We start from the raw sequence: 18406 nt of genomic DNA, 5'->3' as shown, positions 1-18406 counted from the left end.
GGGCATGTTTACGACCAGAGCCGGGCGGGGCGGGGCCTGGAGGGCGGGGCGGGGCGGCGCGTGTTTACGTCCCGCCGGGCGCGCCGCGTCGCCGCCCGAGGTCGTCCGGCCGGGGTCCGAGCCTCCCGCACCATGGACACCAGCGACCTGTTCGCCAGCTGCAGGAAAGGGGACGTGGGCCGCGTGCGGTGAGGACCCGCAATCCCGGGAGGGCGCGGGAGGGGAGCGCCGGGCCGGCGGGCGTGCAGCGGCGCCGTGGCGGGAGAGGCGCGCCCACCTCCCGCCCCCTGCGCCTCGGAACGCCCGGGGCGGCTTCGCAGCCCGAGGCTCCCTGGAGGAGGGGACCGCTGGGCGGAGAGGTAGGACGGTCACCTGCCGGCAGGTAGTGCGGATGCGGACCCGGGGCAGGCCGTACCTGGCTCCCTTCCCGTCCCTGGCGCTCCGGCCCGCGGTCCCCAGGGAGGCGGAGGCTCCCGAGGCAGCGCCTGCGAGCTCGGCGCCGAGTTCAGCAGCTCCACGGGCCGGACGGGGAGGGAAGCGGTGCCCAGCCGGGATCCGAGGCACCTCTCTCCCCCGGTCCCGACCTGTGACGTGGGACCTCCCCTGAGCTGGTCCCAGGCTCCGACACTCCTCAAAGCCTCCCTGGGACCTTCCTCAGCATTCCCAGGTCTAGCCTGGGACGTCCCCTTGGGCTGCCCGCCCACCCCCTGGGCTGCTCACCAGGCGCGAACCCCCCTCACTTTCTGTATCCCATTACCTACGTGTCCCTCGTCTGCCCTTTAAGATCTGTCCCCTTCTTGCCTGCAGGGGCTTCCTCTGGTCTCCTGCCTCCAGCAGAACCAGCCTACCAACCATCCCCAAAGCCTGAGAGCTCTGGCTGAAATAAGGGCCCCATCACCTCCTGTCCCCAGCGCGGGAAGCTCAAAGTCCCATCTTCCTCCCCTCCAGGGCTTGGCCTCTGCACCTGCAGCCCGCGATCCCCTGCCACCCCTGGTGCTTGTCCCTGAGTACTACCTCAAAAGCCTTCCTCCCGCCCAGGGAAGGCTCCCCCCAGCCCAAAGGCCCGTTTTGAGCCTCCTCTCCCAGGCCAGGAACCAGTTCTGACTCAGACTCTAACCTCCTCCTACCAGGTACCTGCTGGAGCAGCGAGACGTGGAGGTCAACGTTCGGGACAAGTGGGACAGCACCCCCTTGTGAGTGGCAGGTGGTGTGGGCTGGCATGGTGGCCCCTGCGCCTCCGACGACTGCAGCCGGGTCCTCCCTTCCCTCAGGTACTACGCCTGCCTCTGTGGGCACGAGGAGTTGGTACTCTACCTTCTGGCCAACGGTGAGACGTGGGGACGGGGCAGTAACCATGCCTGTACATGTCATGTAACGCTCACTTATTAACCTGTGCATTTCGTCCTTGGGCCCCGCTGGAGTGTAAGTTCAATGGGCGCAGGGACCTATCTTGCCTGGGGCTGTGTCCTCAGTGCCTAGAACAGGGCCGGCCACAGAGTTGTGCGCGCAGTCTGTGTTGTAGGTGGGAGTGAATGTGAGGGTTCACTGCCTTGCCTGAAGACCTAGACCTTGCCAGGGAAGATACTGTGGTCAGAGTGGACCCAAGGTAATGTGGGAAGAGGGCTTCAGGGCTTATGAGTTGTGCAGGTGAAGAGGTAGGCAGGAGGGGCAGGGAGATTTCAGGTTTCTCTCAGGCCCCACCCCACTGACAGCCGAGCCCCGCTGTCCTAGGAGCCCGCTGCGAGGCCAACACCTTTGATGGCGAGCGCTGTCTCTATGGGGCGCTGAGTGACCCCATCCGCCGGGCTCTGCGGGATTACAAGCAGGTCACGGCCTCCTGTAGGCGGCGGGATTACTACGACGACTTCTTGCAGCGGTGAGCTGGGCCTGGACCCTTGGCCACGCACGGGGGGCGGAGCTTGCATGTGCTGGGCATGCGCAGTTGGGCTCAGGCTGCGCGGGCCGAGGGATCTGAGCTCGGATGGCCCTCCGTGTGCCCGGCTCTCCCCAGGCTTCTGGAGCAGGGCATCCATAGCGACGTGGTCTTCGTGGTGCACGGAAAGCCGTTCCGAGCGCATCGCTGCGTCCTGGGGGCCCGCAGCGCCTACTTCGCCAACATGCTGGATACCAAGTGGAAGGGCAGGAGCGTGGTGGTTCTGCGGCACCCCCTGGTACGCCCCGCCGGGTGCCCGGGGACCCTGGCCGTCCGGGGCTGGCGGGGTTTGCAGCGTGGGGTTTGCAGCGCGCGGCTTCTAACCACCTCTCTGCCCGCAGATAAACCCGGTGGCCTTCGGGGCCTTGCTGCAGTACCTGTACACAGGTGACCCCGACGCTCAGGTGGGGAGGTGGGCGGCGGAGCCCGATGCAGTCCTGAGCTGACCTTTCACCTCGCCTGGGGCAGCCGAGTCCCCTCCCGTCGGGTGCCCGGCCTCCCTGATGGGGAACCGCGCGCCCGGGAGCCCCAGCGCGCTGCCCAGCGGCCGGGTGGGCCGCCTCCTGGGTGGACCGGGGACGCCGAGGGCCCGCTCAGGCGCTGACGCGCACGCCGTCCCCAGGCCGCATGGACGTGGGCGTGGAGCACGTCAGTGACTGCGAGCGCCTGGCCAAGCAGTGCCAGCTGTGGGACCTGCTCGGCGACCTGGAGGCCAAGTGCGAGAAGGTCTCTGAATTCGGTGCGTCCGGGGCGCCCGGCTCCAGGGCCCTGGGATGGCCCGGTAGGGCCGGCCCGGCCCCCTGAAGCCCCTGTCCCCTCTGCAGTGGCCTCCAAGCCGGGCACGTGCGTCAAGGTGCTGACCATCGAGCCGCCCCCGGCCGACCCCCGGCTGCGGGCCGACCTGGCGCTGCTGGCCGACTGCGCTCTGCCGCCCGAGCTCCGGGTGAGTGGGGCCCGGGGGCGGCGGGCGTCCCCGCGGCAGGTCGCGCAGCGGGTCCCTGACGCCCGCCGTCCCGCGCCCCAGGGCGACCTCGGCGAGCTGCCCTTCCCCTGTCCCGACGGCTTCAACAGCTGCCCGGACGTCTGCTTCCGAGTGGCCGGCTGCAGCTTCCTCTGCCACAAGGTACCTGTCCCCTCTGTCACCGCCCGGCCCCGGCCCCGGGCTGGCTCCTGGGGCCACAGCCCGGCCCTGGCGCCTCCTGATCGCGGCCGCCCCCAGGCCTTCTTCTGTGGCCGCAGCGACTATTTCCGGGCCCTGCTGGACGACCACTTCCGGGAGAGCGAGGAGCCCGCGGCCTCCGGGGACCCGCCGGCCGTGACCCTGCACGGCATCTCCCCCGAGGTCTTCACGCACGTGCTCTACTACGTGTACAGCGACCGCACCGAGGTGCGCGGGGCAGGCGGGGCAGCTGGCCGCGTCCCTCACACAGAGGGGACCTTAGGTGCCAGAGCAGGAATGGCCACGGGACTCAGGCTACCAGCTGGCGATCCCTGGGACAGCCCCTTGCCGTCCCCAGCTGCTTCAGGCGATGGGTGGGTGGCGACTGTGACCCTATATTCAGGTGACACGGAGCCCCCTGCCCTCGCAGGGCAGCAGATTCCTGGGGTTCTGGCTTCTCCTGTCTCTTCTTCCCCTGGTTCCATCCCTGTCCTTAGTTGTCCTGAGACATCCCCGACATGAGGCCTCACAGGTGGCAGAAGGTGGTGTTGAAGGTCCCTCTGGTGGCGCGTTTGAGTGTATGATGGACACTGTGCTGTCACAGGGGGGCTCACAAAGCGTAGTCAGGAACAGTGGTGCACACCTGTCATCCCAGTGACTCGGGAGGCTGAGGCAGGAGGATTGGAGGTTGGAGGCCAGCCTCAGCCACTTAGCAAGGCCCTGAGCAACTCAGAGAGACCCTGTCTCTAAATAAAATAGAAAAAGGGCCGGGGAGGTGGCTCAGGGGTTAAGCATCCCTGGGTTCAATCCCTGGGACCAAAAAAACCCACCAAAAAAAAAAAAAAAAAATCCAGACAAGCTTGTTTCTCCTTAGGATCTGAGGTGAGTGTCCCAGGGCAGGTGGCTTGCTGGGGACCTAGGTTGTCCTCTCCATCTTGCTTCCCTGCTACCCCCTAAAGGGATCCCAGACTTTTTCTCTAAAGGTAGATATTTTAGGCTCACTGGCCGGGTGGTCTCTGTCATAGCTACTTAGCTCTAGCACAGGAGAAGCCATTGACTTTACAGACGTGAGTGCCTGTGTTCCAATAAAACTTTATTTACAAACAAGGCCCACAGGCTAAGACTCACCCACCCTGCCTAGGGCCATTGTCTTCTATATAGAGAAATTGAGCCAGAGGCCGATTCCTGATGTAGGAGGGAGAGGAAGATAGGGGCAAGTGGTTTCCTTTTCCGGGATTCACCAGAAGTTGCACATGACCAGTTCTTGGGTTCTATCAGAGATTACTTAATGGCCATAGTCACCAAAGAGGGAGGCTGGGAAACAGTCTCTGCTACTGCGTAAGAAGGGGAGAAGAAGCCAGGCATGGTGGCACACGCCCGTAATCCCAGCAGCTTGGGAGGCTGAGGCAGGAGGATTGCAAGTGGAGGCCAGCCTCAACCCAAGGCCCTGAGCAACTCAGCGAGACCCTGTCTCTTAATAAAATCTAAAAAGGGCTGGGGGCGTGGCTCAGGGGTTAAGCGCCCCTGGGTTCAATCCCTGGGACCAAAAAAATTGAAGAAGGGGATAAGGCGTGCTTGGGGACAGCTGGCGGTCTCTGTTGCAGCACAAGCCGGAAAGAACGGTCTGCTTCCTGTGGCCACAGCCCCAGGCCCGGCAGCCTCCGCTTGGACTCCTCCCCATGCTCAGCCTCTCCCTGGGTCCTCAGGCCTCCCTTCCTCCCTCCCTTTGCCTCCACTTCATTTTTCCTGTCCTGAAGCTTGGCCCAGCCCTCTGGCCCTGCCCCTGGGGTTGTACCTCTGCCTGTTCTGGAAATGCCCCCTCTGGAAGGAGCTTTGCACCCTAAGGCCACCTTCTTAAGGACTCAGAGTGTGACTTGGGCTCCAGGGCCGGTTTGACACTGCGTTAGCCTCTCCTGAGCTGTGTGATCTTAGGCAAGTTCCTTAACTTCTCTGGGCCTCAGTGTCCTCCTCCAGGAGAATGTGGGGATAATACTTGTCCTACTCCCTCAGGGATGAGCACGCCACTGCTAGCAACGTAGGTGGCACGTACCTGGCGCGAGTGGTGGCAAGGGTCCCTGTGCTGCCTGAAATCCAGGCGGAAGCTGGACACCCAGTCTCCCCCAGCTCGGGTCGGAGGCCCCGGTTGCGCCCCGGTTGCTCCCCGGTGCCCGCAGCCTCTCTGAACGGCCCCATGGAGCCACACCCCCCTTGGCAGAGACCCTTCCTTGGCCTTGAACGGCCAACGTCTCTGTTCCTGTCTTAACCACCTTATGAGGCAGACGTGATCATCTGCACCACCTGGGCACAGAGAGGTTAAGTGACTTGCCCAGGGTCACACAGCTGGAAGTCGCAGAGCCCGCCCAGGTCTGTGTGATTCAGGGCTCAGCCCAAGGCATGGGGATCCCGTCGGCCCTTTCCTGTCCCCTTGGGGTGGGAATCTGGGCCAGGCCTCAGGGGCCTGCGCGGCTTCTGCTCTGGACGCCTCCGCCCTCAGGACGCGCCTTCTCCCGGTCTTCCCCGCAGCTGCCCCCGGAGGCGGCCTACGACGTGCTGAGCGTGGCCGACATGTACCTGCTGCCGGGGCTCAAGAGGCTGTGCGGCCGCAGCCTGGCGCAGCTGCTGGACGAGGACAGCGTGGTGGGCGTGTGGCGCGTGGCCAAGCTGTTCGGGCTGGCGAGGCTGGAGGACCAGTGCACGGAGTACATGGCCAGGGCCATCGAGAAGGTGGGCGCCGGCGGGGCGCGGGGGGCGGGGGCCGGGCCGCGGGCCGCGCGCTGACCGCCTGTGCGCAGCTGGTGGAGCGCGAGGACTTCGCGGAGGCCGTGCGCCAGGAGGCGGCGGCGGTGGCCGCGCGCCAGGAGACCGACTCCATCCCGCTGGTGGACGACATCCGCTTCCACGTGGCCAGCACGGTGCAGACCTACAGCGCCATCGAGGAGGCGCAGCAGCGGCTGCGCGCCCTGGAGGACCTGCTGGTGGCCATCGGCCTGGACTGCTGAGCTCGCCGAGCCTGGGGGACGCGAGCCGCACGCGGAGCCTGGGGCCGGGGAGGGTCCCCTGGCCTGAGCCCCTTCCTCCCCCAGCGCACAAACCAGCTTCCCAGCCCCGGGGCTGGGCACACTCAGGGACGGGCGGGAGGGCGCAGGCCCCTGGCGCCTCCCCAGCTCCCGCCCCGGCCCTGCCCAGCCCGGCCCTGGCTTGTCGTGCCCGTGCGCGGGGCGGCCGCGCGGCCAGCAGCCTGCGTGTGACAATAAAGAGTGAACTCGCTGCGGGTCCTGAGCCTGCGTCGGGCGCAGCTTGGGGAGGGTGGGGCGTCGCCGGCCCTGCCACTCCGCCCCCACTCCCGCGCCCTCGGCCTTTGACCCTGGCCCTGTGGGCCTCTTCCAGGACGTCACTCTCGCTCAGCCCAGACCCAGGCTCCTCCCCAGGGAGCCCCTGTGGCCTTTCCTACAAGGGCATCTGGTGGCCCCAGGACACCTTTCAGACCACAATCCCCCATACACACACTCACACTCCTTGGCCTCAGCCTCCCCGACTCCAGTCTGCCTTCTCTTTCTTCCTCCCCTCCCCCTTGGCCACTGAGCCACCTCCCCAGCCCTTTCTCTATTTATTTAGAGACAGGGTCTCACTGAGTTGCTGAGGGCCTCCCTAAGTGGCTGAGGCTGGCCTCCAACTTGCCATCCTCCTGCCTCAGCCTCCTGAGCCGTTGGGATGACAGGCGTGCACCCCCCGACCAGCTCACAATTAGGAACTCTCTCCTAGCTTGGAGTGTTGGGTGTGCTATCTGAGAAGGGCCTGCCTTAGGGAGAGGCCAGAGTGCTTATTACACCATACTGGGGCCACCCAGTGGGACCTGAAGGGGGAGGTGACAGGTGACTTGCAGTTTTGGAGCCCTGCTCTGACTGCCCAAAGGAGGGCCAGACCCAAGGACAGCAGGGCCCACCTTAGGCCATGCTCATGGTAGAGTTGCCAAGTTAGGGAAGCCAGATTCAAACATTTAAAGAAAGTTTTCAATTCCTACGTGTTTCACGTCTTTTAATGCCTGTCAGTGGGAATCAGCAGTACATCAAACCTGCCTTGTTTGTAGATGTCATTTAAAATCATATCAAATTTCCATTTCTCAGCCAGTCGTGGTGGTGCACGCCTGTGATCCCAGCAGCTCAGGAGGCTGAGGCAGGAGGATCACAAGTTGGAGGCCAGCCTCAACAACTTCACAGGGTCTTAAGCAACTCAGTGAGACCCTGGCTCTAAATAAAATATAAAAAGGGCTGGGGAGGTGGCTCTGTGGTTGAGCGACCCTGGGTTCCATCTCTGGTACCAAAAAAAGAAAAAAAAATTTCATTTCTCCATTGATTTAGGTAATAATGCTAGTGACAGAGTTTTAGGAAAACACTCTGGACTTGATGTTCTCCTGGTTCCCTGACGACAGCAAAAGTGGTCAGCGCGTTTGTGCAAGAAGTCACAGGCCACCCAGACCTGTCACCACCCCCTCCACTGTGTGGGTTGGGATGGGGGACAGTGTCCCCAACCACAGCACACGGTTCCTCATTTTAGTCTGATGGTGAAACACTTCCTGTGTGAAGGTGTTCAGTGCCTGCGGTGCGGGTAGTAGTCAAATTAGGGAGTCAATATGGCGGCACTTCCTGTGGCAGTGGGGCTGTCAGTGAAGCCTCTGTATCCAGAGGGCTACTCAGGCTGCTCCGGGAGGGCCAAGTGTGTCCAGGAACACAGGAAGAGCTGGGGCGTTGACAGGATTTCTACTTAGTTTCTATAGTGTGGTTTTTAGAGTTTAAAAAAACATATTTAACTTTTGGGGGGTACTGGAGATTTAATCCAGGGGTGCCTGGATTAAATCTGAGCCACATCCCCAGATCACCCCCCTTTTTTGGAGGCAGGGTATTACTAAGTTGCTGAGGCTGGCCTCCAACTTGAGATCCTCCTCCCTCAGCCTCCCCTGTTGTGAGAATTATAGGCGTGCACCCCCATGTGCGGCTTTAATAAGTGTTCTATCCTAAGTCAAAACATTTTCACAGGTAGAGAAATCAGTGGAACAAAGACAAATGAAAAACTGAAGGGAAATAAGGTCTTGCACTGAAATCTCAGGAGGGCTTGCTCCCCACCCCCTCAAGAAGAGGAACTGGAATGATCGGAGTTGGGGGGACCAGGACAGTGATGTTCAGGTGGAGCACGTGCAGCCAGAGGGACCGTTAAAACATAAGTGAGCTGGGCACGGTGGTGCACACCTGTAATCCCAGAGACTCGGGAGGCTGGGGCAGGAGGATTGCAAGTTGGAGGCCAGCCTCAGCCACTTAGCGAGGCCCTAAGCAACTCAGCGAGACCCTGTCTCTAAATAAAATAAAAAAGGGTTGTAACTTGAAGTCAAAATGAATAATACTGCCTCTGCCTTTATTTAAAAAGTTGATATTTGGTGCATCTTTTTGCCCTCGTTTTGATTTTTAAAACAGCATAAATATCACTTCTCTTGATAACGAAAGTTCTTGGTCCTCCCTTGGATGCCGTGTCCCCAGAGTCCCTCAATGCCTCACCCATTCAGTCCCGAGTCATAGTCACTAAGTGAGCCTAGTCCATAATAATAATTTTTCCACCGATCCTATAATAGATGGAAGGAAAAACATTTTGGGTGGTTATTTTTTTCTCCTGCCCAGAAAACTCCTACGTAACCGTCAATGCCCACCTGGTTCAGTAGACTAAAGAGGACAAGCAGCGCTTAGGCTGGCTTCACGGAGGCAGGGGCTGGGAGGAAGAGGGTCGGTGTTAGCGAGGGTTAGGGACAGCGAGAGTCCCTGGAGCGGAAAGCTGTCACTTGGGAAGAATTGGAAATGTGCCAGCATTTCATTTTGAGCCTGGGAACCAGAGGGGACCTTCTGATTGGACTTCTCAGACTCTTCTCAGCTTCAGTCCCCAAGACCAAGTGGCTGTCCCCACCCCCCAGGCCTACTTGCCCTCCCTGTGGGTTAGGAACTTGGGGACGCAGAGAAAGAAGGATATAGAGTCTCAAAACAAAAAGCCCCACGCATATAACACTGGGGTGCAGGAGGGGCCCGGATGCAGCTGGATGCAGAAGCAGCCGCTGAGGACCCACGGCCTGGGCCCACGTCCCTCCTTGCAAAACGTGAACCTGAGGCAAGAAGTGAAGTTGTGTCACTGAGCCCTGACCCGCTGCTCTGAACTGCTCACCGTCACCATGAACACTAGGCCAGGGGTCGCTGCTGCTTGGAATTGAGGTCTGCTCTGTCCCTTCAAGGTGTCTCTCTTTCCCTTTGGTTTTTGGTCCCAGGGATGGAACCCAGGGGTGCTTCACCACTGAGCCACCTCCCCAGCCCTTTTTAGATTTTATTTAGTCACAGGGTCTCGCTGAGTTGCTCAGGGCCTCACTAAGTGGCTGAGGCTGGCCTCCACCTTGCGAGCCTCCTGCCTCAGCCTCCTGAGCTGCTGGGATGACAGGCGGGCGCCACCATGCCTCGCTTTTGTTTTAAAGGTCCCTCTAGCTGCTCTGTGGCAACAGATCTGGTGAGGCCTGCTGGGTGGGGCTGCTGTCCCTGAATCAGAGTGGCAGCAACAGCAGGACCATCCGCTTCTGGCAGTGTTCTGGAGGCCGACCTGCTGGGTCAGACGGGAGCGTGTGGCCAGAGCCAGAGCCCAGGGTGACACCAAGCAACAGGAACCTTTGGATTCCCGCCCTCAAGTGGCAGTGGGGACTGAGAAGGGGCAGGGGAAGGAGCCTGCTGGTTCACGCGTGCTGAAGGAGGCAGTGAGCCTTCCGAGGCCTCGGCCAGAGGAGGCTGGGCCTCCTGGCCCCAGGAGTGGCGGATGAGTCTGGAAGAACGCGCATGCTCTGTAAGAGAACCTGCTCCCCTGAGGTCCCCAAGTGTGCATGGGAGAAAACAAACTCCGCACACACCCAACCAAGACTGCTGGAGTGTGTATCAGAAAACTAGCGCCATATGGGCAAGGCTCACCGGCCTCCCTACGGCCTCCCCACGGCCTCCCGAAGGCCTGGGGCTCGCTACCCCGGGCACACAGCAAGGGACAGACGGCACCGTTCAGAAAACATCTGTTTATTGGGTTAGCTGTGGCGTACACGGGTTCCTGTAGGAGTCCTAGGCCGATACACGTTTCCCGCTAACAGTATACAGGAGGGATGTGACTTGAGCCGCGGTGACAATGACAAACCAGTTGATTGATGGGAAGGTGACAGCGATTCTAGTAGGTTTATGTTAGCCGTCGGCGAGAGAAAGAAAAGGTGGGGAGAGACGGAAGCCCGCGGGGCCTGGAGGTGGGATGCTGGCCTCTGGGGATCAGAGCATCCGCAGTGGCCCCCAGAATCTTCTAGAACGCGGCAGGGAGCCGGGACTGGAGGGAGGCGGCCCAGCTACCCGTCCTGTCTGCCCGGGACCTGGGGCCTCATGGGGTGGCCGCCTGCCCCCCGTGACCTGCACATGGTGTGATCTTCCAGCCTGAGATCCAGTCCTGTCATCTCCGAGTCCCTGGGGGAGAGCCCGCTTTGAGGTCAGCACTGGGGCCGAATGTCCCCAGTGGGGTTTGAACCTGGGCACCTCTGCCCTCCTGTCACCTCCTCCAGGCCAAGCCACGCGGGACCCAGCATCCTTCCAAACCCAGCTTCCTCAACACCACCCGAAGCTCGAAGCTCGGAAGGTCACCACAGAGCCGTGGACGTTGCCAGGGGACCTGATGCCAGGCTGGCCGAGCTTTCCCAAAGACATAGGGGCAACCCAGCCCTGGAGGGGCCCCCAGATGTGGTTCACGTGCCCCGGATTCAGCTGTCCCTTTCCTGGAGTCCACACGATGGTCCCAATTTCACATTGTTATTTTTTCCCTTTGGAATATTAGTGACTCATGAACAAGACACAGGAGGGTGTCCGCATCTGTGCCTCTCTAAGAACTTACATGGTAATGAATCCAGGCATGGGGGAGAGTCCTGGGTCAGCCCCGGGGCCCTGATAGTTCATCTGGGAAACGGCATCGCTGTCGCCTGCTTCCGGGGAATGCCGTGCTGTGGGACTTTGAGCCCCAGAGGAGAATCGGAGCTGGGGACCGGGGGTGTCTAGCACTTTGCAGGCGAATTTTCTGCAGAAACTCCAGACACACGGCTGCTCCGCTTGACCTTCCTCTCCGTGCATTACAAAAAATAATCGTAATAATACATTTTCTTTTTCTTTTTTTCTCCTCGAAAGGTCAGCTGGGGCATTGAAGCCACCGTCTCTGGAGACCTGGGCCTGGTCAGCTCTTGGGCTTCTGCTTGTCCTGCACTGAGGAGGTGCCGGGCGCTCGGCCGTGACAACAAAAGCCTGCAGCTTCAGGGCACAGAGTGACATTGGTGGCCCGAGTAGGGTGGCCAGCTCTTGGATGTGCCGTGGTGTGAGCGGGAGGGAGGGAGAGGGGCTCCCCTCTCCAGGGACCCAGAATGAGCCCCGAGGAGCACGGGGCATGCGCGCTGCTGGCGATCCCCAGCCTCCATGGGGGGGCCTGGCAGGAGGAGCAGCCCCTCCCCCAGGACCCTGGGTGGCGACTTCAGTGGGGGCCAGGGGGGCACCCCGACTTCCCCCTGCCACCCAGCCGGAGCAGCAGAGTCCCACCCAGGGTTCTGGAGACTTTTGAGGTAACATCAAGCCCCACATTAAAGGTGAAGGAATTCCCCAGGTGGTGGTGACCCCCGTTATTGCCAGCACGCAGCGAGGCCAGAGGGCAGCGCCAGGGCTGGGGGTGGCACCTGAGAGGCACAGGTCAGGCTGGCCGCGTCTGGCTGGGAAGGGTTGGCTGACACGTTCAGTCCTGCTGTGGCCTGGGCAGGGGCGCGGGGACATCTCCAGGCCTGGCTCTCTGCTGCCCTGGGGACGTTAGGTCACCAACTGAGTTGCAATTCCTTCTCTGGCCACCAGGGGGCGCTGTGGAGCCAGCCTGCGATTCCCAGGGTGGCTGCTCTGGGCGGGGGGGCAGGAAGGGCCAGGCCCTGGGGACCCCAGGCCGCCCTCCACTTTCCCTGAGGGACAGGAGGGACTCTGGGCCTTTGCTGGGAGCAGGAGAATCACCCCATTTCCTTCCAGCTGCTCGTTCCCACTCACCCACCCATCCCAATAGGCTCTGCTCTAGAATGGACATTGCCTGTCAGATGCTTCATGTTCGGCCACATCCGTGTCCCCAGAAGTGGGCACCTCCTTTGAACACCTACAGCACTCAGTGGTGACCAGGCCTCCCCGTGCCTTGGATGGTAAGGGAGCTGCCAGCTCAGGGGTGGCTGCCCGTTTGGAGGAAGTGCCAGGCGTTTTCTGAGCCTTGGAAGGCCACGTGAGTCTGCCGCAGCAGCTGGCCTGGGGGGTGACACAGGTCATCTCCTTACACACCAGAGAAAGGCCACAGAGTCATGGCTCGTCAGAGAGGGGCACTGCGTGGAGCTTGAGCGGGGGGCCAGGAGGGGAGACTTCTCCAATTATTGCAGGCTGGCTTCCTGGAACACAGGGATTCCCGGGGACCTGGGAGAGGCGGGCAGAATCCCTGCTTATTATTTTATATATATATTTTTTGGTCCTGGGGATGGAACCCAGGGGCACTTAACCCCTGAGCCACCTCCCCAGCCCTTTTTATATTTTATTGAGAGACAGGGTCTCACTGAGTTGCTCAGGGCCTAGCTAGATTGCTGAGGCTGGCCTCCAATTTACGATCCTCCTGCCTCAGCCTCCTGAGCCACTGGGATGACAGGCGTCCCGTTCTGCTTATTTTAAAAGGACACTTTAGCAGAGTCCCTCCGTGGGAATTGCCTGTCACCCTTCTCTCTTGTTCCTTGTAGTTATTATTATTTTTTTGCATAGTGTCTACCCTATAGGGTAGATCCAGTGCTTTATAACTTTATATATGACAAAAACTTATTTTTTTTTAAGTAAATTGCGCTAGGGATCCCTCCAGTGTGTAATTTTTTTTTTTTTTTTTGCAAGCCGTATATGAAATAGCCAGCTCTGTTCTCCCTCTGCCCGCTTCCCCCAGAGCATGGGCCGGTCGCTCGGCCAGTGTATTCAGGGCGGGGACACTTGGGGGCCCCCTTTGGGGACCGCCACAGTTATCCTTTGGGAGATCCACATGTTTATTTCACGGAAGACGGAGTTGGTCACTTCCGGAAGCTCCTTGTGGAGAACGTGGTAGGCACCTTCGTAAATCTGCCATTGGGAGAGATCAGGGAGTCAGGGCTGCATCGTCAGAAGGGACAGGGACAGGGGACAGGGGTGTGCGGTGTCTTTAGAACTTGCTCCCTGTGCCTGGAGCATCTGGCTCTCACTCCCCACTCCCAGTTTTTTTTTTGCAGGGGGAGAACAGGAGGACTGGATCCTGCTGAGCTGTGGAGGCTGGCCTCCAACTTGTGATCCTCCTGCCTCAGCCTCCTGAGTACCTGGGATTACAGATGGAGACCACTGTCCCCAGCAGGGGGCCAACACCTTTTGATCAAGTTAATGACAGTTTCTCAGCATGTTCTAGCGTCCCTTCTTTCAACGCCACCTCTTTCTCCCGGCTGGGTCATGTCAGTGTCTACTGAGTTCCACTCTTTGTCCGAGTCTTCACCTTCCCTGGGGCCTTGGGGCCTCCTACCTTCCATTCCCCACAGCAGCTGCTCTTGGTGGGGTCTCCTGGGACCCCAGATGCCAGGGCTTGCTTGGTACTGACACTGGGCACCCTTCGCAAGTTGACTGCTTCTTACTTCCCCCAAAACCTTCAACTTACCCTCCCAGTTTTCTTCCTGCTTCACCAGTGTCTTGTCACAGGCTGGCCTGGCTGAGGGACCTGGCGTGACCCTCTCCTCCCTAGCAGCCTTACCCTGTCCTTTGGCTTTAAAAACTTTAACCCTGGTCAAGCCCCGTGGTGCACGCCTGTCATCCCAGCGACTTGGGAGGCTGAGGTAGGAGGATGGCAGATTGGAGGCCAGCCTCAGCAACTTAGTGAGACCCTGTCTCAAAGTACAGAATCAAAAGGGCTGGGGAGGTAGCTGAGTGGAGGGGATTCCTGGGCTCAATCTTCAGTACCGAATAAAAAAGGGGGTATACACACATATATACGTGTATATATATACACAAAAGAGAAAATTAAAAAGAATTTGCAAGAGTAAGGATAAACCCAGATGTCATTATGCTAAGCGAAATCAACCAGGCATAAAAAGACAAATAGCGCCTGCTCTTATTTATATGTGGGTTCTAAAAAGTTCAGCTCATAGAAGTAAAAAATAGAAGCTGGTTACCCAGGACTGGGAAGGGCAGTGGGTAGAGACTCAGGAAAGATCGGGTCATGGGTGCACAATTATAGTGAGGTAGCAGGAATAACTTCTAGAGTTCTCTACAGCACAGCAGGGTGACTCTGCTTAATCATTTCATGTCTATTTCCAAATAGCTAGAAAAGAGGATTTTGAATGTTCTCACCGGAAAGAAACGATAAGGTTTGAGGTGATGGATATGCTAAGTTTTTTAAAAAGTTATACTGGGAAATGTAGCTCAGAGCACCTGCCTAGCGTGCACGAGGCCCTGAGTTCCACCCCCAGCAACCCCGAGTAAGAGTTTTTTAAAAAGCCATGAAGGGCTGTCATCCCAGTGGCTCAGGAGGCTGAGGCAGGAGGATGGCAAGTTGGAGGCCAGCCTCAGCCACTTATCGAGGCCCTAAGCAACTCAGTGAGACCCTGTCTCTAAATAAAATATAAAAAGGGCTGGGATGTGGCTCAGGGGTTAAGCACCCCTGGGTTCAATTCCTGGGACCAAAAATTAAGAAAATAAAGTTTGCAAGGACGTTGAGTCTTTGTCAGTACAGAACCAGGCACAGCGGTGTGGAATCCAAGGTTCTGGGTTCGAATCCCCACTCTGTCCCTGGGTGTGGGATTTGAAGCGAGTTATCTTAGTCCTTTATAATCTCGTGGAAAACCAGCTTTGGATTCAGGCCGGGCCACAGCGCAGCCTGGGGAAGGCCACCACAGCAGGCGCATGTGCCCTGCAGCTGGGATCTGCCCCACAGTTTCCGGGTCACCTGTCACGGGTGCTCAGCGGGGGCTCTGCCCCTCATCCGGGGACTTCTTCCCAGTTCAATCAGACAAATAAAAGAAGCACATCTGTGTCAAGCCAGGCTGCCTCTTGGGTCTAACAGGCCACCTGACGGAGCCTCAGGACATGTCCCTGGGAGGTCCCCCTCCACAGCAGGGCCAGTTCTGCACATCTCCTCGAAGGACAGACTGCCAGGTGCCACCTGTGTCCCCAGCTGCTACTGGGCCTGGCTGGGGTGCTGTACATGTCACTGGGGCTTGGAAGGACATTCTCTCAGGAGATTTTATTTGTTCAACAAAACAGGGACAGGTTTTGGGGGTACTGGCGCTGGGACCCAGGTCCCTGCGGTGACCCTCCGGGATGCCCGCCCGGCCGTGCCCGCCCCCGGAGCGCCAGCGCTCACCTTGAGGGTCTTGTCCTGGCTCTTGGCCGACTCCATGAGCAGGTAGGCCCCCTTGCTGTCGCACAGGCGGTCGGCGGAGCCCTGCAGCAGCAGGAAGGGCAGGGTCAGCCTGGGCAGCGCCCGCTCCACCCGCGACACGGCGTTGAGCAGCTGGATCCCGAAGCACACTTTCAGCCCCGCGCGGCAGATGAGCGGGTCTGAGTTGTACAGCTCCACCTGCAGCCGGGACAGGACATAATACACGATAGGCGAAAAGAAAAGCGTGCGTCCCGACGGCGCATGCGCGACTTGCCCTGTAGCCCAGATATTTTTTTTTTTTTTTTTAGTTCCAGGGACTGAACCCAGGGGTGCTTAACCCCTGAGCCACCTCCCCAGCCCTTTTTATATTTTATTTAGAGACAGGGTCTCACTGAGTTGCTCAGGGCCTCACTAAGTGGCCGAGGCTGGCCTCCACTTTGTGATCCTCCTTCCTCAGCCTCCCAAGTCACTGGGATGACAGGTTCTACTTCTTAGTAAATTTCTTTTCTTCTGTTTGGATCTAAAGAACGGATTGCATTCAAGTCAGTCGGGTCTGAAGTCTGGTTTCCCAGGGATCACAGCATTTGCACCTTCGATAAACCCGATCAGAAATATTTTGAATGCTTCTCCTCTTAGACTTGAACATTTCCCATAGAGCCAGCCCCGTGCGGATTGGTTTCAGGACCTTTGAGGGCGCCCAAGTCCCTTATGTACCATGACGTATGTGGTACTTGCATAAAACCCACGCACATCATCACTTTATTTATTTTAAAATTTATTTATTGTTTGGTCACAGGAATTGAACCCAGGGGTGCTTAACCCCTGAGCCACCTCCCCAGCCCTCTTTTATATTTTATTTAGAGACAGGGTCTCGCTGAGTTGCTTAGGGCCTTGCTGAGTGACTGAGGCTGGCCTCCAACTTGCGATCCTCCTGCCTCAGCACATCATTGCCCCAATATGTGGCCTGAGTTGGGACATCTGCCTTACAGAATCTGGGTGAGAAGGTTCTAGAAGTGTCTCAGGCCCTCATGGGTTGGTGTGAGGCCATGACGCCCCTTGGCTTACTTTCCTCATTCTTGCTGAGGGCTTGTGGGCAGACTGGAGACTGCCCTGCGGGGAGGATGGGGTGAGGGCAGAGAGCTGCCCAGGAGACTCTCCAAGGAAGACACCCCTGCAGGATGGACGTGGGTCAGAATCCCAGAGCCAGGCCAAGAGGGGACACAGGCTGTCCTGTGGTCACCCCTGCCATCCTGGACTCCATCCCCTGCCAGAGACTGAGCATCACAAAGCAGACCATTTGTGAAAAGCCACATGAGGCAGATTAGCCACTTCCTGCAGCTGAGCTGGTGTGAATCCCACAAGGCCAGGCCATCTGTTTGGCGGGCCAAGGGACTGGCGGGCAGTGCAGGGGCGCTGGCCAGGGACCCAGGCTGCAGGGGTGCTCCTTCAGGGTCTGTGAGGAGCCCCCGGCTCAGGATGGCCCAAGTCCTGAAGCCAAGAGCAGGGCCACGTGCCAGAGTCCACCCTGTGGCCAGTATGGGCCAGGCCGTCCCCTGGGTCTCCTTGAGTAACAAAATAAGAATGGCTTAGAAAAAAAGGACAGTTGACATCTATGCTCTTGCTAAATGCTCAGCCCCAGCATTTATATGTGCAATGCCTAATAGCTAATTTAACTCCATAACTACCTTGATTGATGCATGGCTATTATTATTATTATTATTATTATTATTATTATTGGGATTGAACCCAGGGGCACTTAACCACTAAGCCACATCTTCAGCCCTTTTTCACATTTAATTTGGAGACAGGGTCTTGCTGAGTTGATTTGGGCTTCGCTAAGTGGCTGAGGCTGGCCTCCAACTTGCAATCCTCCTACCTCAGCCTCCCAAGCCCCTTGGATGACAGGTGTGCGCCAGTGTGCCCGGCTTATTATTCATCTTGTACATCTAAGGAAACTAAGAGAGACGTTTAATAACCTGCCTGTTACTACCAGGTTACCCCAATCCCTGCTTTCTCCTCTAGAACCCTTGCTATTCAGTCAGGTAGACAACTCCCCCAACTAAAGACTACATTTCCCAGCATCCCTTGCAGCTGGGCATGGTCTCATGACCACGCTCCAACCAATAGGAGGAGAGCAGGACTGCTGCACCCTTTGGGTCAAAAGCTTGGACTTCCTGTAGCCCCTTTAGGGAGGCAGTTGGGCCACCTGGACCCAGGGGACACACCTGGATCTGCTGAGCTACAGGGCGGGTATCCTGACGCTCAGAAGTCACCTGCCAGAGAACTAAGCCCGTTCCGATTCAAGGCACTGTCCTTATGGACAGCAGGCTGGCCAAGGACCTGGCCAGGCCCAGTGGGGGCTGTGAGTCTGGCCATAGGTCGGGTGTCCTGTGACCATTTCCTGAAACTGGCCTGACGCTTTGCCTGCTTGGAACAGCCCTGCGCCCCGCGCCCCCTGGGGAGGCCGCGCCAGAGCGTAATGAGTCTGACGGTCCCAGTGGCTTCCTGCTCGCGGCTTCCTTTTGCACGTCATGTGAACCCTGTTTACACAATGGCCTATTCTGGGCCTGGGGAAGAAGCTGCCAGATGTGTGGGGGAAAGGGCAGAGCTCGGATGGGAACCGAGGAGAAGGAGGAGAAAGGCCAGGCCGCCTGGGGAAACCGAGGCACGGAGGGCCCGCCCTCCCCTGCGCTGGCCACGCCCCCCCAATCCCAGCAGCCTTTGAGAACTAAGAGCCAAGTCCAGAAAAGTTCCGTTCTCTGTTAAGACTCAGGAAAGAGGTGGCCAGGCCTCTCCCTCCCAGACCAGGCCCACTGGTCAACAGAAGAAGCCACTCAAAACCAAAG

General features: G+C 58.9%; 2 protein-coding genes across 5 annotated transcripts in view; one reads left to right on the top strand and one right to left on the bottom strand.

Annotated features, from left to right (window-relative positions):
* Positions 1-49: 49 nt before the first annotated feature.
* Abtb1 (ankyrin repeat and BTB domain containing 1) lies at positions 50-6359 on the top strand. Of its 2 annotated transcripts, XM_047534883.1 has the most exons (12): positions 50-188; positions 1131-1193; positions 1272-1327; positions 1732-1876; positions 2012-2171; positions 2275-2320; positions 2556-2672; positions 2758-2876; positions 2958-3056; positions 3153-3320; positions 5616-5816; positions 5885-6359. In XM_047534883.1, the coding sequence occupies exons 1-12, from the start codon at positions 133-135 to the stop codon at positions 6089-6091; spliced, it is 1437 nt and encodes a 478-aa protein (XP_047390839.1). In that variant the 5' UTR covers positions 50-132; the 3' UTR covers positions 6092-6359. The 2 variants fall into 2 exon arrangements, with proteins under 2 accessions (XP_047390839.1, XP_047390840.1); XM_047534884.1 differs by lacking the exon at positions 3153-3320.
* Positions 6360-10155: 3796 nt separating this feature from the next.
* The window catches only part of Mgll (monoglyceride lipase), a 121388-nt gene continuing 113137 nt past the window's right edge, over positions 10156-18406 (bottom strand). For all 3 annotated transcript variants that reach the window (XM_047534842.1, XM_047534841.1, XM_047534843.1), the window contains exons 7-8: positions 15543-15758; positions 10156-13282 (exon numbers count right to left, since the gene is read on the bottom strand). In XM_047534842.1, coding sequence (XP_047390798.1) covers positions 13142-13282; positions 15543-15758 — 357 coding nt within the window. In that variant the 3' untranslated portion in view covers positions 10156-13141. The remainder of the gene's footprint in view (positions 13283-15542; positions 15759-18406) is intronic.

Source organism: Sciurus carolinensis, chromosome 19 (genome assembly GCF_902686445.1).
Source record: "Sciurus carolinensis chromosome 19, mSciCar1.2, whole genome shotgun sequence".
Taxonomy (NCBI): domain Eukaryota; kingdom Metazoa; phylum Chordata; class Mammalia; order Rodentia; family Sciuridae; genus Sciurus; species Sciurus carolinensis.
This window is presented reverse-complemented; position numbering and strand designations above follow the sequence as displayed.

Coding starts and splice junctions, on each gene's coding strand:
- Abtb1 (XM_047534883.1), top strand. CDS start 133: ATGGACACCAGCGACCTGTTCGCCAGCTGCAGGAAAGGGGACGTGGGC. Junction 2,877..2,957: donor CTCTGCCGCCCGAGCTCCGG/GTGAGTGGGGCC, acceptor CCCGCGCCCCAG/GGCGACCTCGGCGAGCTGCC. Junction 3,057..3,152: donor GCAGCTTCCTCTGCCACAAG/GTACCTGTCCCC, acceptor GGCCGCCCCCAG/GCCTTCTTCTGTGGCCGCAG.